This window comes from Phytophthora sojae (assembly GCF_000149755.1).
Source record: "Phytophthora sojae unplaced genomic scaffold PHYSOscaffold_1, whole genome shotgun sequence".
Classification (NCBI taxonomy): Eukaryota; Oomycota; class Peronosporomycetes; order Peronosporales; family Peronosporaceae; genus Phytophthora; species Phytophthora sojae.
Genome location: NW_009258115.1, coordinates 4,833,979 through 4,857,287, shown reverse-complemented (window position 1 = coordinate 4,857,287; position 23,309 = coordinate 4,833,979). Strand labels below are relative to the sequence as shown.

Genomic DNA, 23,309 nt, shown 5'->3' with positions numbered 1-23,309 from the left:
CGGTTTCTTTTCTCTTGTGTGGGGCTTTATTCGGCCCTGGGGCGGCGGGCTTCAATGTGAAGAGGCGAGAATACATTTAAGTTCAGAAATGATACATAACCGTCGATCGGGTTATACGGGTAAACGGTACAAATACTGTTTGGAACGAGGATTCCGGAAACACATGCATCGCCGAAATAGATTGACAGCTTCAAGAGCACCGGACCATATGAACCTCGCGAACAGCATTTTCCGGCCCATCGAAACCGACAAGAACGAGGCTCTGAGGCCCGCAATGTACCGCCCACACGAACTGTCCCACTTCATAGCGGTTGCGCTGGCTTTTTTTCTCTCCCCAGCACTGTGAGATAGAATAGTGCTGTGTCACCGAAATACCCGTTAGATCTTATGCGCCAAATGTTATCTAGAATGCAAGCGGAGAAGCCATGATGGACTTTGACCATTTGGGCAGAATCACCCCGATGTATAATATATGACTCGGAGGAGAGACAATCCCCATAGAACCCGGGTTCTTCACGAATTGTGGCCAGCCCCGATACAATTAAACGGGGGTGGGCCGTGGAGAACCCGACAACCCTTGTGTAAGTTTATGAGACCGGAACGTATGTGAGAACAAATTCCAAAGCAGAGGGGCCACCATATTTCCCCACCAAGACATGGAGCCGCACGCCGAGGCGCCGCGCCGCAAGCGGAAGAGCAGGTTCAGCGATGCACCGGCAGACGCCGCCGCGCCCGCGGCGAAGCGCGCAGCCGTCGGAAGCAATGGATCTACCCCCGCGCTGGACCCCGCGGCCCTGGCGCGTGCTGCAGCGGCCAAGATATCGCGCGCCATCCCCGGGTCCGCGGCCGCCGCCGCCGCGTTTTCCGTCCCAGCAGCCGCTGCGAGCGCCACACCGGCGCATCTGGACCCGGAGGAGCTGCGCCGCATCGATCAGGAGAAGAAGCGCAGGACGGACCAGATCTACAAGTCGGTGCAGAGCCAAATGAGCCACATCAAGGCGCTGCTGCGGAAGCCTGGTCCTGCTGCTGCAGCTGCTGCGACCGCCGCAGCACAGGCTGCAGGCGTTGGCAGCGGAACGTTCATGCCGGCGCCGTTGCTGCTGGATGAACAGGGACGGGAGATCGACGCCGCGGGTAATGTAGTCGCCGAGAAGCCGACGGTGGCGCCTGTAGCGACGCTCAAGGCCAATCAAGCGGGAGCAAGAGGCAGCGACGCAGTTAAGAAGAACCAAAACCCGTACCTGTCACATCTCACAGTGGGCGAGGAGGACAAGCTGGAAGCTGTGGATCCCAGGCTGAAGGTCACCAAGAGAGAAACGTACGTGACGAGTTGAAGTGGAGTAGGAAAACGTATCTTCTTGAAGGTGGGGCTGCTGACATGTGGTTTGGATTGTGTTAAACTGCAGGCGCGCCCGCAAGACCTTTAACTTTGTCGCCCAAGGCACGTATGTTAAGCAGGCGGAGCAGGTACGCGCTCGCGATGCCAAGAAGATGATGGCTGGATTCACGTCGGGACGCAACCCGCGCGGGTACCAGAAGGAATCGATTGTGCCCATCGACGAGTCTGCCGAGCCGACACCCGAGGATGACGAGAAAGCTAGCAGAATGGAAGTCGACAGCGTCGAAGTTCCACCCAAGCCAGAGATGTCTACACCCGACGTGGAGTGGTGGGATGTGGAGTACCTTCCGAAGGACAAGCGTTCGATGGTGGACAAATTCGGCTTTATCAAGGCGAAGGTTCGCAAGGAAGATCCCGAATCGACGGTAGCCTACACTGACATGAAGCTCAAGTGCTGCGGCACTGCTCACGTCATCGAACACCCGGCTCGGCTCAATCTGATTGTGAAGCAAGACGACAAACCGGTGGCTGTGCCACTGCTGCTCACTGCTGCTGTACGTTGTCGCGTGTAATCCACGCGCGTGGTAAGTGCAAGTGCTAACATTCTCCTTACTGTTGATATCTTGATCCTTACAGGAGCGCAAGAAGATCCGCCGGCAGAACCGTGCTGATCGCGAGAAGGAGAAACAGGACAAGATCGCGCTAGGATTGCTTCCGCCTCCAGAGCCCAAGGTGAAGCTGTCAAACATGATGCGTGTGCTGTCTGAGCAAGCCGTGGCGGATCCGTCGGCGATTGAGCGCAAGGTTCGGGAGCAGATTGCGCAGCGCGAGAAGAACCACGAAATGCGGAATCTCGCGCGCAAGCTCACACCCGAGGAGCGTCGCGAGAAGAAACTGCGCAAGATCAAGGAGGACGCCGCCGGAGACATTCACGTGGCGCTCTTCAAGTACGTGCTCTATGCTATTGCTATTTCTCCACGACCTCATTGGGGCCCACCAGTTCCTCGGCGTATTGTGTCATGCCGACTGACCCGGTTCAATTTCTACTACTGAAAAAGGGTGCCGGATCTCTCGAACCCGCAACATCGATTCAAGGTCGATGTCAATGCGCAGCAGTACCATCTCACTGGCGGCGTGCTGATCTGCAAGGACAGCAATATCAACATGGTGGTGGTGGAAGGCGGAAGGAAGGCCATCAAGCAGTACACGAAGCTGATGATGCGGCGCATCGACTGGCTCGGGGCTCGCGAGGCCGAACAGGAGTCGGACAGCGAGGACGAGGACGCTGCCAAGCGCGGCAACGGGTGCCTGCTCGTGTGGCAGGGCGTGGTGGCCCGTAAGGCGTTCAACAACTTCCGCTTCCAGGAGTGCCGGACGACGGTGACGGCGCGGAAGGTCATGGAGGCCAAGAACGTCGTGCACTACTGGGACCTCGTCGAGAAGTCCGCGGAGACCGCGGCGGCGGCCCCGTGACGCATTGTATAGAGCTAGCGCCGTGTAGTCGATATCAGATGCAGCAAGCAGACAGAATCCACGAACGAGTTGGTTTTGCTGTCATCCTTATCTTACGATTGCATGGGCGCGGCTCGATCCGACCGAGGCAGAAACACGTCGTTCGGCAGTGCTCCGTTGTCCTGGTTCTGCCTGCGGCGCTTCGCGCATTGAGATGGACGCCGTGTCGTCGTGGCGGGGTGTCGTCGTCCAGTTGTCTTCGCTGCCGTCGCGTTGACTCGGTCTCCGAAGGTTGCGATCATCGAGGCAAAGATACCCGTCGAGTCGTACGGTACAACCGAGTTGATCCCGTGCTGCTGGCGTTGAAGATGCAGGCAGGCAAGCCTGCCATGCGGTGCGGTGCACCTTGGGGCAGCTGGAGCTAATCTCCTGTCGGCTCATGCCGGAGCTGGCGTGCCCGCCACTGCAGCGATCGGCGGATATTCCTAACGCTAGAGGGAATGCGCTCTTCTACGGCCGCGCCGCGATCTCTATCCGATAGCGTGGCGGATTTTGTGTTGCGTTGCCGGGCTCGGCGGCGAGGGGGGCACAGCTCGGGCGAGAGCTACGGAGCGCGCGAGCGAGCGAGCGAGCGCTCTTGATCAGCCGCAGCGCCAGTCGCGATCGTTGCGCTCGCTCCTGCTACGCCCGCGTTTGCCTCGTCACGCCTATCACGAGCGGCTTGCGGGATGCAAACGACATCGACAGCGTCTGACGGCTTGGCCAGCGCGACTAAGACCGCGCTGGTTGAAGCCGGCGGTCAGAGACTGAGGAGCGAGTGTCAACTTCGCGACAGCCGCAGCGATAGCCAGCAGCAAAAAATCATCGTCATCCGCTCGCGGCGGTCGCGTTTTCGGTGCACCTGGCTCGGTGCAGACAGACAAGTCTCCGCAGCGGAAAAATACAGCGGCGGCGGCGGCGACGGCAATAGTGGCCTCAACCTTGCCAGGAAGAAGCTGTCCGCACCGACAGCTCCTGCGATCCAGCCGCGGACGTCGGAACGCAACGGCCAAGTAAGCCTCGCGCCATCTGTTCGGAGGACGCACGTGCCGCGCTGGCAATCGACACTCCATCCGGCCCACGCATTTCGCCCCGACAGGCCCCAGCCTGTTCAGCTCCGTTCTCTCGGAGATCGATCGTCGAGCCCGTCGATCGGATCTTGGTGCACGGATGGTGCTTGACATCTTCTGAATGCCGCCGTGAGTTGACCGTCCGCGCCCTCAACGCGACAGGCGACTGCTTTGCCAAGTTTTACTGTTCTGTTTGCCCTTCTGCTGCTACTGGCGCTGCGGCAGCGGCGACGCCAGCAGCAGCAGCGCGCTCACAACACGGAGAGTCTCGCCTCGAGAGCTCTCGCTCGAGTGTCGATTGAACTGCAACCAGCAAGAAACGGGCCCAGCCGGCAGCAGAGCGCGAGCCCGAGCGCGCCAGATGGAGGGTGGAGCTCGGGCATCGATGATGGCCGCAGCAGCGTTTGTGCGCCGCTGAGCCCCATCCCTGCTCCGCGCGCACCAAGCGCGCCGCGCTGCAATGCGGGCCGAGGCTGTCGCTCGCGTGTGCCTATCCCGGGGCAAAAGCTACAAGCTCCTGAAGTTGTGGAGCCCGGATCAGCTCCATGGCAGCACATCCAGCAATCTCTATGTGGAGTTAACGCCGAGAGTATAATACCAGGCTCGGGCTGCAGGCGCCCGCGGACCTGAGGGTGAGGAACCTTCGGGCCTCGGCGCGTCCTCACCGCGAACAGCAGCGGAAGAGGGCTCGCTCGCACAACCGGAATAAGGTCTGTGTTCTACCCTTTGGCTTGTTGTTTGTATGTGGGCCCCGATAAGGCAGAAGGGGCAGGGTTGTGCTGCGCACTTACGCCGTGTAGTCCGTCGTCAATCCTGATACATTGCCGAGCGGATGGCGCCGGCCGCTTCTACCCGAGGTTCAGCTCTGGTGAGAAATTCTATCACTGTCGCTCGCCGGCCGGCCGGCTTGGAGCCGCGAGCAGCGAGCAGCGAGTGCAGCGCGACGAGCGCCCGGCACGTCACAACGCAATTCGCTCGTATCGGGGACCGACAGCCCCTCCCCGTGCTCTCGCTCCGCCTGCCCCCGCCCTCGCGCCTCGCCGCTCGCCCTCCCTCCACACCCGGCGGTGACTGTCGCCTTTGATACGTGCAGTGCGTCGCGCGCTCGTCGTCTTCCCCCCTCCGCGTCTCCCTCTGGACTCCTCTCGCCTCCGCGGACGCGTGCACCGAGTTACTTACCGATCAACCCAGCCGGCTCGCTCTTCTTTCGGACGCCAGCTCGCCTCGCCCCAGCACACCCGGCAGGCATAATTTAATTGACTCCACCACACACACACTCAAGGACCGCCCGCCGACGCCTCCAGCAACCATGCGGATGACCGACATGGGCCCCATTGAGACCCCGAGCTACGGCAGCCCGAATCGCATGCACGTGCTGGCCAACGGCGACATCATCGACTGCGGACGCCTGCCGCAGACCGCCCGCAACAACCTCTACAAGACCGAGCTCTGCAAGCACTACACGGAAAACGGCAGCTGCCGCTACGGATCCAAGTGCCAGTTCGCGCACGGAGAGGAAGAGCTGCGCGGTGTGCTGCGCCACCCCAAGTACAAGACCACGCGCTGCAAGGCCTTCATGTCCACGGGCAAGTGCATGTACGGCTCGCGCTGCCGCTTCATCCACACCCGGCACCCGGGTGACGAGGACCAGCGGTTCGTGGACTACGGCAGCAGCGACCTGTCCAGCACTGCGAGCGAGTCGGACGATCAGGAGACCCAGTCCAAGGATCTGCTGGTGAACCCGTACGGCACCATGCTCGAGCCCATCGATCTGTCCGTGCCGTTCGGCGGCTTCAACCAGCAAATGTCTTTGGCCCCGCTAGCTGGTCTGTCCCCGCCCAAGCCGGAGTTCGACAACTACCTGAGCCGCGACCCGTTCCTAGACTATTCGTTCCAGAGCAGCGACCTGGGCAGCTTCGGCCTGCGCAGCAGCATCACGAGCAGCTGCAGTGCTGAGGCGCTCAACGCTGTCTCGCCGCGCTCGGCCAGCAGCACCGAGTCGGCGACGTCCAAGTTTTCGCGCCTGACGATTTTCCAGCGCATCTGCCGCGAGGACGAGTAGAGAGTGCGGTTGTTGTGGCACGTCACCAGCCAGCAGCACCAAACTTCTCGTCCCGCCTCATCATAATTTATCAGACGACCCCCAAGTGCACAAAAATGAGAGTGACGTGAAGCGACACAAGCAAGAAGGTCAGGCTTCGACGCCGACGCTGGCTGGCGACGAGAGCCCCAAATCTCCCCCCAACTGGATGTGAAGAGAGAGAGAAAATGTGTGTATAACTGCGTCGGTGGATTGACGGCAGCCTCGTTTTCATTTCCCCGCCTCCAGCCTGTAGCATTTTTACAAAGAAAAACGTTTTTATTGCCAACCCCATAAGCAACCAAGAGTAGAGTGTAGTCTACAGTCCAACCTGTCTTGCCTCGAGTTTCGATGGTAGAAGTTCAACCTGCTGTAGTGGCGTGAGCAAGTCGGCGACAGTAGATGAGTATCTGATACAGTCATCAATAGACTGGAATCGTATCGCGTTTCCTCTGCATTACAGTCGTTCTCGTCGTCACCTCCAGCCGAAGAAGCGCAGCATGTCATGGCGATCCGATCGCAATGTAACGGAAATTACCGAATAATACCATGGGCACTATTTATTAGTACCCTCCCGTTTTCAAACAAAATCTGATAAATTACGTATATTATACAGTATTCCATGCATAAATATGCTTTCGACAATAAGCCCACAAAATTATACTTGATATTTGAATTGAAGTAACCATGTAACCCTGGGCTACGCAGTGGGTTACGTTTTAGAGGGTACTATACGGGTAAGGGGTATTATTTGGGAATTTACGTTACTGACTCAAATGTCCGCATGTCAAGTCGTCCGTGACATCATCGTCTTCAACGGTCTGCTGGTCGTAACAGCGCCACGATTGGCGGAAATAGGCGCATCCGGCGCTGTGATTGGCGGCGGCGTCCGACCGGTATTGATAGGCGGGCGCCATGTCGGAACGCCGAAGAACCCGACGCTAGTCCGGCCACGAGAAGTTAGCGCGCGCAGTCCCGCTTCCGCGCCTGAATCGACCGCAGTACCCGCCCGAACTGTGTCTGCCAATACGCCATGCTGACCGAAGCGCTTGTGGTCACGTGGATCAGCATGTGCGCCGCCATGGTGCGACCTCTGGGACGGCAGTCGGCTCTGTTTTGGTCTTTTTAGTGCTGACGAACTCGACCGTTGTGCGCTGGTGGATGTTGATAGCTGTACACGGATCCGCGGCTCTGGATCATCGCGGCCTCCTCGCTGGTACGGCGAATTGCGTCCTTCCTGTTGATAATTTTGATGCGAACGTCGTTCGTTGGATTTTGTGTCATAGGCTTTCGCGGTGGTCCGGGTGGAGATTGTGCCGCGGGCGTCCGCCAAAGTGAAAGCGTTCCCGGCATTGTCACCCTTCGGCCAGTTGCTGTTTAGCAACACGGCGGTGTCGATGCTGCACTCGGCGCTGTCGTCGCTGCTAGCGATCTCGGCACTGCTCACAGCGCACTCGCTGGATGGCGACTATGTCAACACGGTGACGAGGGGCGAGTTCCTGGCAACCGCCGTCTCCACCGGTATAGTATTGCTTCGTTGGGTGTTGAGTAGTTTTGCTGCGGTGCTGATGATTGCTTCTGTTTCTGTTTTGTCCAGGATACTTTGCGTACGACTTGTTTGACTACATGCTGAACGGCTTGTACGTCAAGTCGCCGGGCATCGTCCTCCACCACGTGGTGGTGCTCATTTGCTACATCTCCGCACTCTCCAAGACTGTGGGCGTACCGCTGCTGTCGCTGGCCCTTGTCTGCGAGCTGCACTCGGTGTTCATGCACGCCCGGAAGCTGTTGACGATGAGTAACTTTACGGTGCGGCACTCCGCACTCCTACGATGGGTCTGGAGCGCTCAGTGGGGTTCATTTGTGGTAGCCCGCTTTGCACCGCACATCGCCGCCGCGGTATTGACTTACCAAGCTAAAGACCTCTTTGTGCAGCAGGTAAGCCCCCAGTACTTGACTGATTTGTCCTGATCGTCTTGGCATGTCTTCTTACGGTGCTGCATTCGTCTTGGCGTCTTGTAGCTGCACTTCCTCATGGCGTTCAGTGGGATCATCTTCATCAACCTTCTCAACATCCACGTACGTCTACATATTCCTTAGAGACTACACTGTATCATTGCTAATCGTATCATCTTGCTTGATCCAGCTCTTCTTTGACGTGCGGAAGGCACACCGCAAGGACTGCGCTCCTCCCAAGGCCCCCCCGTCGCCCGCTCCAGTGACCAATACTTTCTAAGCACGCAGCCTCTTGGTAGTATCTGCAGCACGTTATGAGGTATTTCCGCCGCAGCAGCTCGTTCACCAATTCAAATCAAGATTTCGCTTCAACTTCAACGCTCGTCCGATCTGTGACTTGTGAAACAAAATAGCTATGTTATAACGGTCCGTCGTGTGCGCCACACCACTTTCATCAGCGTTGAAGAAACGGGCACAAAGAGAAGCAGACCCGCCAGGGCGCCAAGCGCAGGGAGGCAGGCGCAGGCCGGCGCCATGACCATGAAGGGCGCCAAGACGGACGTGGAGTGGTTCTCCCCCGAGGAGCTGGCGGCCGCGCGCGAGGAATATTTGCAGGAGCAGGAGAAGGAGCAGCCGTCGCCCCAGGTATTGCCTCATACAAATTCCGACGATCTCAGCCTCAAACTTGCTCGATTACGTTAACAATTATTTGAGCTGGTTGCAGGTCAAACTGCGCTATGCCATTGCATTGGCAAAGAGCAGGAAGCGCGACGACAAGTACCGTGCAATCGGGTTGCTCGAAGGTAACGGGCACTCCAGTCTGGAAGGCTTGAAGTCAAGTTGAAGCGCTAACGACCTCTCGTACTACCAGATCTGCTGGAGCAGGGCTACGCCCCCAAGGAGAGTTTGTACTGGATCGCGCTGACGCTGTGCGGACTGGGAGACTACCGCTCCAGCCGCAGCTACTGCGAGCGTTTGCTCCGGATGGAGCCGTCACACATGAAGGCGCAGCTACTACACAAGAGGATCAAGGAGGTCGTCGCAAAAGGTCCGTACGCTGGCTGGGGCTTGTATGTTAAGGTGGAGACTAATGAAGGTTTGTTTTTTGCTGTCTGGAGCAGAAGACAGCGTGGTAGGAGTGGGCATTGTCGGGGCGGTGGTGGTGGCAGGACTAGCACTCAAGTTTTTGCTCAAGAGATAAGCCGTGGATATGTGTAGGCAAGTGCAGTAACGTGATGTTAGTCCCTCTTCTCTCCAGCTTCCGATCGAGCAACAAGTTATACACTGAGAGCTGCAAAAATACTCGGATACCCGAACTCTTATACTATCGCGACAGACAAGAAGACTACATGCCACAGGCACGACGCTAAGGACGGAGGAGAGAGATACAAGTGACAACGTCCCAAAGTAAGTCAACTTCAACAATGGAAAAGCTAAATGATATGCTGTTGAGGCGACTGTACATGTTGATGAATCGTCAACGCCGACTTATTTTTCTATTCATTAGCAGGCCACGAGACCACCAGCGCAGCGGCTGCAGCCTGCGAACGCGACAAAACTACTTACTACTTATCGTTTTCGTATCTCTATATGCATGCCCTATGTCGTCAATCAATAACCAAGTTAATCCCGTGACGCCTTACAGCTGAGAGAGCGCCTGCTGCTCGTCGCCGCTGAGCTTGGACCAGGCACCCTGCACCACCGGACCAGGAAGCTGCGACTGCAGCTTGGCGAGCAGCTCACGGAGCTGCGGCTTGGTCTCCTCCGAAATGGTCGCCATGTCTTCGTCGTCCGCGGCATCCTCCGCAGCCGCCAAGTCGAACACTGGATATTGGCAATACACAAACAAAACAGTTAGACACTTTCCACACGGAGAAATCATCAAGCAGGGGATAAACTTACGAAGAGCAGACGCGAACACCTTCAGGATCTGGGGGAGGTTGGCGTAGTCAGCGCCGATAACGTGAGCGTTGCCGCTGTTCACGAGCGAAATCAGACGAGCGTGCACGTCACGGGCCTCCAACACGTCCGTGCGGAGCGGCAGCCAGCTGAGCCACATCAGCCACATCTTGGCAGCGTCGACAGCGCCCTCACGGGCCAGGCAGATCTTGGCCACAGCGCTGATAGCGTTGTCGCGCGCGGCGCCGACCTCATCATCGTCCACATTAGCCGACACGTTGATCAGGTGCACCATCTTCTCCAGCGCATTCTGGCAGAACGGGTCGAACGCAGCACCGCACTTCTCAGCGCTGACACCGATGCCGTAGGCGGACGCCTGGATCACGGACGGGCTCTGGTCCTCAAGACCCTGCACCAGGTGGTTCAGGAACAGCGGCACCAGCTCCTGAGCGGCAGCACCGCAGTGCTCAATGATGTCGTCGATCATGCAGATAGCCTGACCGCGCAGCATGGGCACCGTCTTCTGCTCCAGCAGCGGCGTCACGAACGCCAGCAGGTGCGCCTGGAACACAGGGAAGAAGGCCTCCTTCTGGATCTTCACAATCCAACCGATCGAGTCGACCATCGAGCGGAAGACACCCTCCTCAAGCTCGTCGTTTTCCGTCTGCTGCAGGGCAGCCTCGGCGTCGTAGTCCTCGTCCTGCTGGTTCTCCTGGTGCTGGGTCATCAGGCGCTGAGCGCTGTTGGACGCCACCGTCTTGAAGATCTCCACCACACGCGGAACGTGCTCCAGAGGAATGCCCACCTGGAAACCCTTCTCCTGGCTCTCCTTGCAGACCTCAAGGACGGCCGACATGGCCTCAGCGAGAGCACCGAGGTACTCCAGGTCCTCCTCCTCCTGCAGGCCCTTCAGCATCGGCTCGAAGAACTTCTCAAAGAGTTGCTGGGGGAACTGCGGCGCCGTGGCGCCGTGGCCGTGGTTGAGCGTGCCGTCCACCGCGCAATTCAGCAGCTTAGCCATGGTCAGGCTGCTCACAATGCGGATGTCCTCAACGTACTCGAAGTCAATCAGCGGGATCATCACCTGCGCCACCTCAGCGACGTAGGGGTAGAACCAGCCCTCCAGGTCCAGGGCCGACTGGTACAGCATGTTGCACGCGTTGGTCTTGTCCTCCAGCGCGCTCGTGTTGATCTCCAGACGCTTCTTGCCCACACCACGGATCTCGAGCGTCATCGTGTCCTTGCCATCAGTCGTCTGGCCGTCCTCCTCGACATCGTCGTCGGCGACGTCGGACAGCTGAATGTCCGGCTGAATCTGCGCCTGCTTAATCAGGGCCGGGATCACGTGGGGCAGGTACGGAACGAAGTCCTCCTTCAGGATGCTGCCAATGCGCACGCACGACTGCGCAACGTACTGCACCTCGGGGCCCTCCAGCTCCTCGCTGGACTGCACGCGCACCAGGATCTCCATGATCTCCTTGGCGTCGTTCACGAAGCGCTCCTTGCCAACAGCCTGGCCAATCAGGGCAATCGACTCCATGGACTTGCCACGCAGCAGCGAGTACTCCTTGCCGTGAGCGTTGGTCAGAACCTCCTTGGCAAGCGGGATGAAAATGTCGTAGAAGCGCAGGAACTCGCCGCCGATCACCTTCGCGACGCTAGCCACGGCAGTGATAGCCTGCTCCTGGACCTGACGCGGGCACGAACGCATCGCGTTGAAGAGGGCCACGAGCAGAGCCTGGCTGTACGGGGCGACGTACTTGGCCTTGCACACATTCGTGTTGCAGAAGTTGATCACCACGCTGGCGGCCAGAGCGCGCGTGCGCAGCACACCCTGCTCGTTCTGGATCAGCGCCGTGAGGGCCGGCACGACCACGGCGTGGAACTTGGCCTGGAAGTTCTTGCCCTTCTCCACCTCGCCGAAGTCCTCGGCAATCTGACCGATGCTGTGCAGAGCAGCGTACTGAACGCGCGGGTGCTGGTCGTTCAGGAACGGCAGCACCATGCCCACCACGTTGTCGAGCTCGCGCGTCATGAGCGACTTGGCGCCCTCGCCCAGCAGGCAGGTAGCGTACAGACCAGCGCGACGCTTGCGCCAGTCAGCGTCGCCGAGGAAGCCCTTGATGACCGGGATGGCGACAGGCAGCACAGCGTTGCCGCCCAGCGACGAGCTGAGGCGGTCAATCGCGGCGGCACCAGCGTCGCTGATCGAGTTGTCGGCGTCGTTGGCCTCCGTGAAGGTCTCCGGGTCGTCGAACTTCTGCACCCACGTATCGTCCTCCTCCACCTCGCACATGAGCTGGATCACCAGAGGCACCACGTTAGAAACGATGAACTGCGACTTGCGCACCATGCCGCCGGCGTTCTCGCAGATCGAGATGAGGAACTCGAGCGCGAGCTCACGGGTCTCCGAGTCCAGCTCCTGGTTCGAGCACACGAAGATCATGGCGCGGGCCACGTCGTCCAGCGAGTTGCGGAAGAACTTGGGGTGCACCTCGGCGATCTGCACCAGGGCCGACAGCACCTCGCGGAAGGCAACCTCGTCGCCCGAGCTCACGAGCGCCTGGATGATGCGCAGCATGGGGGAGATGATGATGGCGAAGGCCGACAGCTCCTGCTTGTCCTCGAGCGTGAGCAGGAAGGCCGAGGCGGCCTTGAGGGCGGCAATCTGCACCTCTCCGCTGGCGTCGTTGAGCGCGTTGGTGAAGAGCGTGAGGAAGCTCTCCTTGTGCGGGGCGAGCAGGTCGCCGACGTACTCGGCCAGCTTGGCCAGCAGGTCGAAGGCCGTGACGCGCAGCAGGGCGTCCGCGTGTGTGGTGAGGGCCGAGACGGCGTTCAGCAGCTCGGGCCACGCCTGCTCGAACTTCTCTGAGATGGCGGCCAGCTCGGCGATCAGGTGGCCGAGCTTGCGGCGGATGTGGGCCACGGGCTCGCTGGCCACAGCCTCCAGCAGCTGCGCCTTGAGCGTGGCCTGCGCAGTCGCGTCGAGCTGCGTGTACACGCCGGCCTTGACCTCCAGGAGCGGGCGCAGCAGCACGGGGGCGAAGGCGCGCGCCTCGGGCTCGGGGGCGGCGCGCAGCAGCTGCACCAGGTTGGCCACGAGCGTCTGCGGCTGCTCGGCCTTGAAGGCCTCGTACGAGGCCTCGGCCTGCTTGCGCGTCGCGTTGTCGTTGCTCATCAGAGCGGCCACCAGCGCCGGGAAGTCCATGATGGTCGGGTCGGGCGGGGGAATGTGATGCGAAGGAAGGCGAGACCGGGGAGTGCGCTGCTGCTCGGCTGGCGACTTTGGGAATGACACGGGCGAGCGCAGCCAGCCAGCTCAGCCAGTCGATCAGCTGTTTCGTGAAATGGCTACGAAATGCGCGGGAAGCCGGGAAGCAGTGTGCCAAAGTTTCGGTACATGTACCTATGTGGGTGATTAATACTGGGTGAAACAGTACATAGATGGTACCTTGGGTGGTATTTTGGGTGGTACACTGTACCTAGTGGGTGTTCGCAGTTTGAAGAACTGTCGATTGGGGAAGGTTTTTGGATGACATCGAACGACATTCACGCTACATTCGTCACTTCACCCCCGTGCGAATGGCATCAAACAACATTCACACAACATCATATAGCACTCAATAGAATCCGGTCTGAATTACACTTACAGCTTTTGATAGATGCCTATTCGCCTCGGAGCTTCTTTTCCTTCTAGATTATGCAATTCTTGCTATTGCACAGATAACGTTATGTACATGTACGTTGTTCGTCGTAGTAATGGCGTCTGTGACAATTACAAACCTCGATGCTGACCTTGAGCACAACTGGTGTCATTACCACATCACTGCATCGTATTAAACTGCATGCGGCTCCAGAGCACTCAACATAGTACTCACTCATTTCATTAGTGTTAAAGCTATCGATTCAATCTGTTCAGTCCTGGGTCATAACTTATACCCTCCTCTTTCAGACACAGATTTTCTTCTGCATGCATAGAGATTTATTGAAAATGTTTTGGTCACCTGAGTTTGCCGTGACTTAAATGTGTCTGGATGGATTAGATAAAACATTCCACTAAAACTTCGCATAAACTACTTAACGTTTTTAAGGTTATGCGATCCAAGATGGGAAATATAACTTGATTTTTTTTCATTCAACATATTTTTATCCAAAGCCAAATCTATCCGCCGGCAATGCGGTGACGTCCTATACGGTGGCGAACGAATTCATTCAGCGGAGACTCAAAAGAGCTGCACCTGGTGTTATGTATTCTCCGGAGAAAAGGCTAAAAGCTACAGCAAGAAGAATGACGACCGTGTATGAAATCGGGAGAAGTATAGTTCAAATCAATCGAGATATGAATGGCTCGTGTGGGGCCATTAAAAATCGACACTCGCTTAGGCATTTTATCTACGAAGACTTTGGATGATTAAGCTTGCCTTAACTACATTGCGACCCTCAGAGATCCACCGAGCCCATTTACTACTGTAGACTAATCTTCTACTTTATCCTGTTCTTGTTAAAACAACTTCAAAGTACATTGTTACCAATATTAGTTCAGATCATCCTAATGCTACATGAATGCGGCTCGTTCAGTTTAATACTAGATAAATGGCAATAACACACTTGGACGAATCGAAGCCGGGAGTTTTTGTTGTTGTTAGATATTCAGGCGATCCGGACAAAGTCTGTGTGCGGCTGCGCCATGTTTTATCAAACAGAGTTTGAATGCTCCTACGTTTTCTGTACGCCCCGGATTCCTGTGAGAGAGGAAGCCCGGGCAGACATCGTCAACGCGAAGGACAAACACCCGGTGTATCCAACTCCTACACGCGATCGAGATCTGCTAGACCTCAGTCTTAACTTATCAAACTTGAAGCAAATTGCTGGCTTCATCGGGTTACCCTGCAAGTTCGGTTGGGCAGTTCGCCTGGAAGCGCTAAATGTTCGAATGCACGTATTTTTTCTGTTTTTTCGCCGCCTGTAAGTTTCCGAGCACACCATGCAATCTAAGAAATATAGGATTCTGCCTGGGCATCAGCGCACGTTTCAAAGGCAGGAAGGAATACAATTACGTTGATTAGCTAGTTGTTGATAACCGTTCTCAAAATAACTAAAGTTAAAACTAAATCCGTGGAGTCCTAATCCAACGAGCAGGAAAAGGAAGAATCACCACGGTGGGTTTGTCAAACCCAAGAGTTGAAGTACCAATTCGTTGGAGAGAACTGGCAATGCCTTTGAAAAGAAGCAATCAAACTTGGTACACTTGGTTGTACAGTGGTAGATGCAGATGCTGCGGCTGCGAAGCAGGCGCAGGAGATGCCCGAGTACATCGTATCCCTGTAAGGGCATCCGTGCAAGCTAGCTTCGACCTGCGAGACCCCCCGGGTCCACCACCCCAATTTTAGTTGCATACAGATACCACTCAGAAACTGCAAATCGTATAAATTAATACCCTTGTGGAATCATGATATCAAGGGACATCATCTCAGGAGGGAGCGCCCGTCACATTGAAGTACCGCCACTGTGTGGTCTACACATTCCATTTTCATTTGAATCATCCCGCCAAAAGCATGGCGCACTTTTTCCACAGACAAACTCAAGGCAGCACTGAGCACAGTACGCCCAGCCTCCAGAAGCGTTCTAAGGGCACCCAGAAGCGTACCAAGGGTGTGTGGCTAGCCATCCAGCAGAAGTGCGATGTTATTGAGGAGTATCACCCTCTCTCTTAGAAGTAAAAATGAAGTTTGAGGAAATAGTGGTAGTACGCACCTCAATCACTTATCTACTTAGATTATATAATTTCCTGTAGGAACTTGGATGTACCACTCTTTGCAGTTTGTGGGTCGTATCTGTACACCGCTTAGTGTTGTGTACACAATTAATTCGTGCTTTGGTCCGCAAAGACTGGTGCAAAGTGACCGTTACACACTAGCCTTGTATCCAGATGTGTATCCATGTCGCAGTTATTTCGGACCAGAGCGCCATAGCGTTCTGAGTTTTGTGCGTCCAATCGCGGACAGCGAACGGACGGCCTTCAGAATAGAACTCGCAGTCGAAACGTCCGAAGGGCCCGGGATCCCATGACCCTGCTCAAGGACGACGCACCGGCCTCGCCGGCGTCTTCGGACTGCAGCTCCGCCACTTCCTCCACGGACAGCAGCTCCATGGTCGGCGCAGCTGGCTCGAAGCGCGGCGTGATGCCCGAGCCCACCCCGATGGTGCGCCTCTCGCCCGCGACCGAAGTGGCGATCCGTCTGCTGCCAGGCAACGACGTACGTTTCCTGCGGCGCCATCGCCACATTTATTGTATGAGCTTGTGCTAAATGTTCTCGGGTGTGATCTTTGTTGTGTTGACAGCGCTGCGTCGACTGCAAGGCGATCTGTCCGCAGTGGGCGGGCGTCTCGTTCGGCGTGCTGCTGTGCTTGGCGTGCGCCGGGAAGCACCGCTCGCTGGGCGTGCAGACCAGTTTCGTCAAGTCGTTGGTCATGGATGCGTGGTCCGCGAGTGAGGTTCGCGCACTGGAGCTGGGCGGCAACGCCAAGTGGATCGCAGTGTGCGCTGGAACGGGGATATCGGATCTTCCGATGGTGGAAAAGTACGCGTCCGGCGTGGCGAAAGCCTACAAGAGCCGAGTGCAGCTGGCTGCTGCGAAAGACCCGTCCGTGGAGTGTGCGTTCACTGCCACATCGTTTCTGTCGATGTTGGCTGGCATTGCATCTCCGACTGTCGAAGAGAACCCGGTTCCAACTGTGAAGGAGGATCCTGCATCGTCCCCGACATTGGTAGCGAAGACACTGAGTCCCGATGAACCTGTGGACGGCACCACTGTCAAGTGTACGACGTGCTGCTCAATGGTACCACTAGACCAGCTGAATTCACACTCGAAGGCTTGCACCGTCACAGCATCGGTACGTCCTGAATGACTTGGAGTAACGCAAATGTTTGTTATTGAACGAGAGCTAATGGTGTCATACACGTCTTGTGATTAGCAGCGCGCTGTGGAATGGAGAAAATATGAGCGCAAGATAGGAGCTCCTGGTGAACCGTTAGGCTTTACGCTGGCTAAAGCGAAGAGCGGGTATGCGGAGGTGTCACGGGTTCTCCCGGGTGGTGCTGCTGAACGAGCCAACGTGATAGTCGGGAGCTTACTTATCGGTCTGAACAGCGTGAAGAACTTGAAGTTTGACGAAGTCGTGGATACGCTTCGGACGCAGCCCCGGCCCGTGTTGTTCCATTTCGTCTTCCGCTCTCAAATGGCGCCAGAGGGCTCAAAGACGGTGATTTCGTCGGTCCCCGAGCCTCGGACCGTCGAGATTAACGTGACGCTGCATGATAAGGAAGAGCTTGGCTGCTCGTTGTCTGCAAACGAGTTCAACTGTGTCGTGCGGAGCGTTGATCAAGATTGCATCGCAAGAAGGCATGGCATTTTGGTTGGCTCGCGAGTTGTGGCTGTCAATGGCCGCAAGTACTTGAAGCCGAAAGAATTGATCCGAGAAATCTGTACAGCTCAGCGTCCGATAAAGATAACAGTGCATCGCGTGGAGGGGCTTATGAGAGGTTGGAGCAGCTAAGCCGAGGTCGATTGATCTCGATGGAGCTGCTGACATAGATCACAAAACGTCGCTGTCATCCGAGGCAGGGCGTCGAGGTTCCTGGTACCTTCGAAAGTGTTTTGAAGGACTGGGGGGTCCTCTGTTAGATAATCCTAGAGCATGTAAATGCTGATTCACAAAATTTATGTGTCGGCAGGTCAGTCTCCTATATGTCTGGTATCAATCGAGAACGCTGGCCCCGGGTTTTGTAGTGACTAATCACATAATCTGCTTGGGCTTCCTTCTCCCTTGAGGCCGAGCGTAGGCATGAGAACATCGGGTGATACATTACTTGCTTGAGTGTGGGGCGTCTTGAGGGATCAAAGTCAACCAGCTTCATCAGCAAGTCCATCGCGCCCGGAATTGCGTTTAGTCCTTCACGGCATCGACGAATAATGGCATTAGATCCGCTTGCCAGCGAGAATAGCGCTTGGTCATGAGCATATTGGTCCTTTGTTGTCTTCCCATGGCTCGGGGCCGTGTTTGCGCCTCCTGTTCGCCTGGTTCGCCGTTGGGGGTGATAGATTGCCGCATCCTCTGGCCGTGAATGCTTTAGCAGGACTTGCCACACCCGATCAATGCCTTTGCTTTTGCTAGGATTTTGTTCCGGTAACCCAAAAAGTACGATGAACCTGTACAGAGTGTGGCATAGCGTATTTTCATCGTCGCCGCGGGCCACGCTCTTGATCACAGAAAACTCCGAGTTCTTTCGAGGATTCTAACGTGGCAGTGACAGATAACAACAGAGTACACACACTGGGTCGTTAGAAAGCATACACGCTAAGCTTATCTTACATGTACTCACCATCCAGATGAACTTCAGGTCCTTCAGAAGCTCAGCAGGGCACTGCACGTCTTCCAAAATCTCCTCATATGGAGCGCTTTGATAACAACGACAAGTCAGTGAAATGCTTTGCGGATCTAAAGCTCAATGGCGTGCGCACCTTCCAGTAAACAGGTGCAATAGACACAGCCCCAACGAAAATGTGTCGGCCGCGAATGACTGCTCAGCGGCATTTCCTTCCAGCAGGTACTCAATAGGTGAGTTTTCCAGTGTAGCGAACTGATCAATCGTGACAGGCTTTCCCAGATTCTCCAAATTCGAGTCAGCAGCGCCATAATCTGCTAGCTTCACCCAATACGAAAAGGACGCAGGCATTTGAAGAACGAAGCAGGAGTCTTCCAGAAGATAATGCAAAACGGCATCGGCCCCTGGCTCTTTGCTGAGACTGGAGCGGCCAATATCTTTTAGAAAGAAATTAAGAAGCTGCATGGTAAACATTAAGCCCGTTAGCCACCAATCGTAACAAAAGATCATATCCTCTGGTAACAAACCTTGACATCACCATGCCGTAAGTAAAACTTCTCTCGAGCGCAAAACAAACCGAACACCATCTGGAAGAAAAATGGCACGGCAACTGACGCCAAAGGAAGAACCTTGTCCTTCTGAAGACCGATGAAATCTTCAAGATCGCCACCGTCACAAAATTCCATCCGGATGTACTGGAACAAACGATCGCTTTGTTTGCCTTGTTCGCTGCGAGGTGACGAGGCACTCTGCTGGCTGCTTGAGGCTGCTGAGTAGGTGTTTCCATCTGCCAATAACTCGACTGGCCTGCGATGCGTTTTGCTGCCCCAACGCTCTTGTCGAGGTCGCTCCTCCGCAAGAAAAATATCATAGATGCGGAGGAAGTTCGGGCATATGCCGTGCTCTGTTGCGTTCGATAGCAGCACTGAGTGGGCAACCTCTTGCCGAATAACACCCTACGACGAAAGAAATCAAGTGATGAGTTCGAAAGGCCTACTATTCTATCCACCCGTACAAAGCAGTCGATGTTCGCATACCTGGTTGCCGGTGTTTTCGATTGCACTGATATCCATGACGCTCATAGCTTCCAAACGCTTCTTTTCCGATGAAAATACTTTGAACACTTCCTTGTATGCACCATTCGCGAGGTAGTGGCCACGTGGGTGACGACTGTAAACTTGGCCCATCGAATAGAAGTTGGTTTTCCTGAAAGAAAACAAAAGAATCAGGTACCCCTTCGTTAGCCATCACAGTACATCGGCAAGCAACCCGAAAAAAAAAACTCTGTACGTACTTTGAGTAATCCGCGATCATCCATGCGTATGCCCTGCTCACAACCAACGTCCCCAGACAAGTTAGCTTAAGTGAGAAATAGTACGACAGCGAGCAATCCAATAACTTACATGACCGCTATCTTTTCCCACACGGTGGAAACCTTTCGGAGCACTTCCTTCAAGGTCTTCACATCTACCAGTCCAGAGTGGAGAACAAGGTGCAGCACACTTTCTCCAAGCGTGATTGTCTTCTTTGTAGAGATACTTTCACCGAGCGAAATATGCCGTTTGACAGGAGTCAGTGACATCTTGTTCATCTCGCGATCCCACACCCAGTCGTCTTCCGTTGGTGGGAGAAAAGAAGAAGACGAAGGTCCCATAGCAATTGAAGAGAGTCGCCGGCCCGATATCCGTCCCAGCTTCGAAAGCCGTCTTGCCAAACGACGTTCTCTTCGAACCGAAGGTTGTGCCAGCACGTCTTCCATCGCGTCGGCGATCGCCATGTGCTGCGTTGAGGACAGCAATCGGTGGTTTTCCGAGTACGACACGACCTCCAATGTCTGCGACTCCAACTTTTGAAAGTATTTTTTCAACCGCAGCATGGCAGGATCCGTTAAATAGTCCCCGGTCTGGTCTTTCTCTTCTTCATCACCTCCATCCGCAGCCTCGTCATCCTCACCCTCAACCTCCTCCTCTTTGTCCTCTCCTCTGCGGATGCACAACAGCACCAAAACAATAATAAGCATATATCCACCCCCAAAAAGCCGGCAACTCGGCCCTCCCACCACGCACGTACTCGGCAATCGACGGCAGCCGCTGCTTCAGTTCACTCAGAATCACATCCGCCTTGAGACTTGCGACTCGCAGTGCATGCCGATTCAATGACGCGCCAGACGTGAAGCCCAGCGCTTTGATCCATGCTTGCAGCTCGTCCCGTTTGCGCTTTGTCTTCCAGCTCGATGACGGCAGCTTCACGATGTATCCCTGACCCCCACCGAACTCTGTCTCGAACTTGGCCTGCTGCATCGCGCTCAGCTGCTCTGCCAAGTACTCGACAAATTCTTGTGACGCGTCGTGTACGAGCTCCTTGGTACTCTTTCGCTCTGTCGCAGCACTCGGCTTGGGCTTCTTCGCGGGTGGGAGGAGCGTCTTCTTGGCTCTGCTGGGCTTCCTCTTCGCCCCCGTCGCTCGGGATTTCGCGGGCTTGGACGCAGGAGGAGACGGGGACATCGCCGGGAACGAAGAGGGCGCCCCGACGTCCTCCTCGGCCTCGTCCGCCGACGACAGCGGCGAGCTGCAGATGCCGCGCCTCGCCATGAGAGATTCAAACTGATCCCCGCCAAAATGCGCACAGGTGTCGGAGTGATGGTCACCAAACGCAACAACTGTTTTCGGCCAATCGTCGCGCGGAGAACGACTTCAACATGCGGATTGGCTGAAAGCCCGTCTGGCAAAATGCGAGGGGGCGCGTGGCTGGCGCATAGTGAAGCGTAGAGAATCGCACCAAGATGCACATCAAGCCGAGCTTCTTCCGCGCGCGGCAGGCGTCCAAGCAGCTCTCGCAGACCAAGTGGACGTCGGACCACTCGGGCGCGGGGGGTAAGTCTTCCATGGGCGTACTACTCGATTGGCTGGTCGCGCCGGGCAACTACGACCGCTGGCGGAGCTGCAGTAACACCGGCGAGAGCCTCCGACCGCTGGCCGACGAGATCGTGCAGCGGCTGCATACGGAGGGTTTGGTGCACCGCACGGCCAACCAGGTACAAACCAAGATGGCGGAGCTGGAGCTGTCGTACCGTGAAGCTGCGGAACGCCTGGCCAGCACCAAGCGCGAGCTCAAAGCGGCCGAAGGGACGCCGGCGGAGCGCAACTTGCGCCGCGTGCTGGAGCGCCACTGCCGCTACTTTGCCCTGCTGCAGCCCATTATGAAGGACATTGACAAGGAGGTGGATTCGCCGCCGTCCAAGAGGCCGAGACTTAGTACGAAGCGGAAGTCAGTGAAGGTAGCTCAGCAGCCAGTAGCGGCTGCGAACCTTCCTCCTCCAGCGCCAGTTCCAGCTCGAGCTCCTGCTCCTGCTTGCGCTGCTAGTCCTTCGCCTGCCAGGTTGCGGTCACGCTCACCTTCGCCGGCAAAGAAACAGAAGTCTCACTACCAGCTGCGAGATCGACGAGGGCTGGAGTCGCTGACGGAGGATATAGTCTGGGACTTTGACAACGAGTCCGTTGGTGGCGTGAGGGGTCCATTTACTCCCCCGACGCCGCCGACTACGCGTCCAGTGAGGAAGAGCAAGAGCTTGGCGATGCAGTCCATTTCAGTTATGCAGCTGGAAGAGGAGGAGGAGGAGCGAGGGCATGTTCGACGCCGACGGGACATTCCGTCCGATCCCGTGAAGAAGCGGCCGGCGCTGAGGTCGATTGATGAAATTGACCTGGAAAAGGCCCGCGTGGAGCTCACACTGCGTCAGCTGGAGTTGCAAATGGCGCGCGATCGAGCACTCGTCGCTCGTGCCAAAGCTCGAGCACAACTACTCGACCAAGGAGTGTCGCGGCGAGAGGTCGATCGACTCATGCCGCTCGGTATCTGAACGCATCCCCGACCCGCTCGGGGCACAGCCTGGCTGTGACAGCGGACCGCATCGAACTGATCCCTTTGGTTTGCTGCCAGAAATTATTGCTGGCATGTTACGTTGATGAATGCGGAAGCCAGAACGTTGTGGAGATGAAGCATCGGCATTTATTGCGGTTTAAATATCGAGTCAATTCTTTCATGACTCTTCTAATAAGCTACATGCTGCTGCCTGGGTAGCGTGCCGAACCCGTGATGTGGACGGCGTCTAGCCCGGTGTTCTAGGTCCACCCTAGCATGAGTGGGAGAGGTTGAGTTGAGGTGTTTCCAGAGCTGAGCGAAAGTAGAGCTGGTGCCTTGCAGTGCAGTGCAGTGCAGTGCACGGCTGTCGTCGCCCGTTGTCTGGTGTACTACGAGTGTAGTCTGGTTGTCCTGTGCAGGTTGAGTCGCGGTGCTGGTGCTGCATCGCTTAAGCGTGGGCCGGGAAGGTGCGCTGCGAGAGCAGCACGACGAGCTCGAGCTTGGAGATCGGGGACACGTCGATGGGGCTGCGGTCCACGGAAGGGTCGGCACTGCCGATGATCTCGGGCGCCATGGCGAACGACACGCCCTTGCGCGCGCGGCGCGGGGGCTTGGCCATCATGTCCTTGCTGACCCAGGCGCAGTCGCGCGGGCGCTCCTGCTTGGCGTACAGGGCGCGCAGGCACTCCTGGCGGTAGTACTCGGTGAGGCAGGCCTCCATTTCCGACGCGCAACGCTTGCCGAGCATGATTGTCTGAGGCTTCTGGTGGTGGAGGCGGTAAAAGTGCAAATGCGAAGATGCTGGCAAAATGCACACTGGGCTGGTATTTCGGTCGCTGCTCACCAGCACCCGTACTACGGGCCGTAGCGACTTGCCAGCAGCAGGTCTCGTCGCTTGTGGCCTGTACGGAGAATTTGCCTTTCCAGCCGCTCGCGCCGAACGCGCAGGGGACCAGACTGTACGCATTACATATGCTTGATAACCGTTGAGGCTACGGTCTTTACCGGAGTTTAACGCCCGTGGGCCTGCTGCTTCAGAACCAGCATGCACTTGCAGGCAGGTGGCTCTCTTGGTCATATGTAGCTGCCCACCAGCTCTGTGCCGCATGTTTGTAATAAGACGTTGTCGCGTGGGGCGAGGACGGAATGGACGCACATGACAAGCGCTGTCCAGGACGAGAATCCACTGCCTGCAGACGAAAGCCAGAAGGCGGCGGCGCCGCGAGC

The 23,309-nt window shown here is 56.6% G+C and overlaps 9 protein-coding genes across 9 annotated transcripts; 6 read left to right on the top strand and 3 right to left on the bottom strand.

Annotated features, from left to right (window-relative positions):
* Window positions 1-656: 656 nt before the first annotated feature.
* PHYSODRAFT_321612 (hypothetical protein) lies at window positions 657-4,609 on the top strand (the record flags this gene model as incomplete). The annotated part of the gene is made up of 7 exons (XM_009516877.1): window positions 657-1,318; window positions 1,407-1,893; window positions 1,976-2,286; window positions 2,398-2,808; window positions 3,558-3,843; window positions 4,126-4,471; window positions 4,515-4,609. 7 exons carry the CDS (start codon window positions 657-659, stop codon window positions 4,607-4,609), a joined length of 2,598 nt encoding a protein of 865 aa, XP_009515172.1.
* A 262-nt stretch (window positions 4,610-4,871) lies between these two features.
* On the top strand, window positions 4,872-6,305 carry PHYSODRAFT_353449 (hypothetical protein). The gene has a single exon (XM_009516876.1). The coding sequence runs from the start codon at window positions 5,210-5,212 to the stop codon at window positions 5,960-5,962; it is 753 nt and encodes a 250-aa protein (XP_009515171.1). The 5' UTR covers window positions 4,872-5,209; the 3' UTR covers window positions 5,963-6,305.
* Window positions 6,306-7,013: 708 nt separating this feature from the next.
* PHYSODRAFT_476910 (hypothetical protein) lies at window positions 7,014-8,216 on the top strand (the record flags this gene model as incomplete). The annotated part of the gene is made up of 6 exons (XM_009516875.1): window positions 7,014-7,064; window positions 7,152-7,196; window positions 7,267-7,501; window positions 7,578-7,918; window positions 8,003-8,059; window positions 8,127-8,216. 6 exons carry the CDS (start codon window positions 7,014-7,016, stop codon window positions 8,214-8,216), a joined length of 819 nt encoding a protein of 272 aa, XP_009515170.1.
* Window positions 8,217-8,470: 254 nt separating this feature from the next.
* Window positions 8,471-9,137, top strand: PHYSODRAFT_247631 (hypothetical protein; the record flags this gene model as incomplete). The annotated part of the gene is made up of 4 exons (XM_009516874.1): window positions 8,471-8,581; window positions 8,661-8,739; window positions 8,808-8,984; window positions 9,058-9,137. The coding sequence occupies 4 exons, from the start codon at window positions 8,471-8,473 to the stop codon at window positions 9,135-9,137; spliced, it is 447 nt and encodes a 148-aa protein (XP_009515169.1).
* A 438-nt stretch (window positions 9,138-9,575) lies between these two features.
* PHYSODRAFT_358354 (hypothetical protein) lies at window positions 9,576-13,086 on the bottom strand (the record flags this gene model as incomplete). Its single annotated transcript, XM_009516873.1, has 1 exon — window positions 9,576-13,086. The coding sequence occupies exon 1, from the start codon at window positions 13,041-13,043 to the stop codon at window positions 9,576-9,578; it is 3,468 nt and encodes a 1,155-aa protein (XP_009515168.1). The 5' UTR covers window positions 13,044-13,086.
* Window positions 13,087-15,900: 2,814 nt separating this feature from the next.
* On the top strand, window positions 15,901-17,392 carry PHYSODRAFT_321607 (hypothetical protein; the record flags this gene model as incomplete). Its single annotated transcript, XM_009516872.1, has 3 exons — window positions 15,901-16,092; window positions 16,178-16,729; window positions 16,814-17,392. 3 exons carry the CDS (start codon window positions 15,901-15,903, stop codon window positions 17,390-17,392), a joined length of 1,323 nt encoding a protein of 440 aa, XP_009515167.1.
* A 949-nt stretch (window positions 17,393-18,341) lies between these two features.
* On the bottom strand, window positions 18,342-20,812 carry PHYSODRAFT_474677 (hypothetical protein; the record flags this gene model as incomplete). The annotated part of the gene is made up of 5 exons (XM_009516871.1): window positions 18,342-18,680; window positions 18,749-19,177; window positions 19,259-19,427; window positions 19,625-20,196; window positions 20,288-20,812. 5 exons carry the CDS (start codon window positions 20,810-20,812, stop codon window positions 18,342-18,344), a joined length of 2,034 nt encoding a protein of 677 aa, XP_009515166.1.
* Window positions 20,813-21,267: 455 nt separating this feature from the next.
* PHYSODRAFT_467632 (hypothetical protein) lies at window positions 21,268-22,080 on the top strand (the record flags this gene model as incomplete). Its single annotated transcript, XM_009516870.1, has 1 exon — window positions 21,268-22,080. The coding sequence occupies one exon, from the start codon at window positions 21,268-21,270 to the stop codon at window positions 22,078-22,080; it is 813 nt and encodes a 270-aa protein (XP_009515165.1).
* Window positions 22,081-22,530: 450 nt separating this feature from the next.
* Window positions 22,531-22,830, bottom strand: PHYSODRAFT_471808 (hypothetical protein; the record flags this gene model as incomplete). Its single annotated transcript, XM_009516869.1, has 1 exon — window positions 22,531-22,830. The coding sequence occupies one exon, from the start codon at window positions 22,828-22,830 to the stop codon at window positions 22,531-22,533; it is 300 nt and encodes a 99-aa protein (XP_009515164.1).
* Between the last annotated feature and the right edge of the window lie 479 nt (window positions 22,831-23,309).

Coding starts and splice junctions, on each gene's coding strand:
- PHYSODRAFT_353449 (XM_009516876.1), top strand. CDS start 5,210: ATGCGGATGACCGACATGGGCCCCATTGAGACCCCGAGCTACGGCAGC.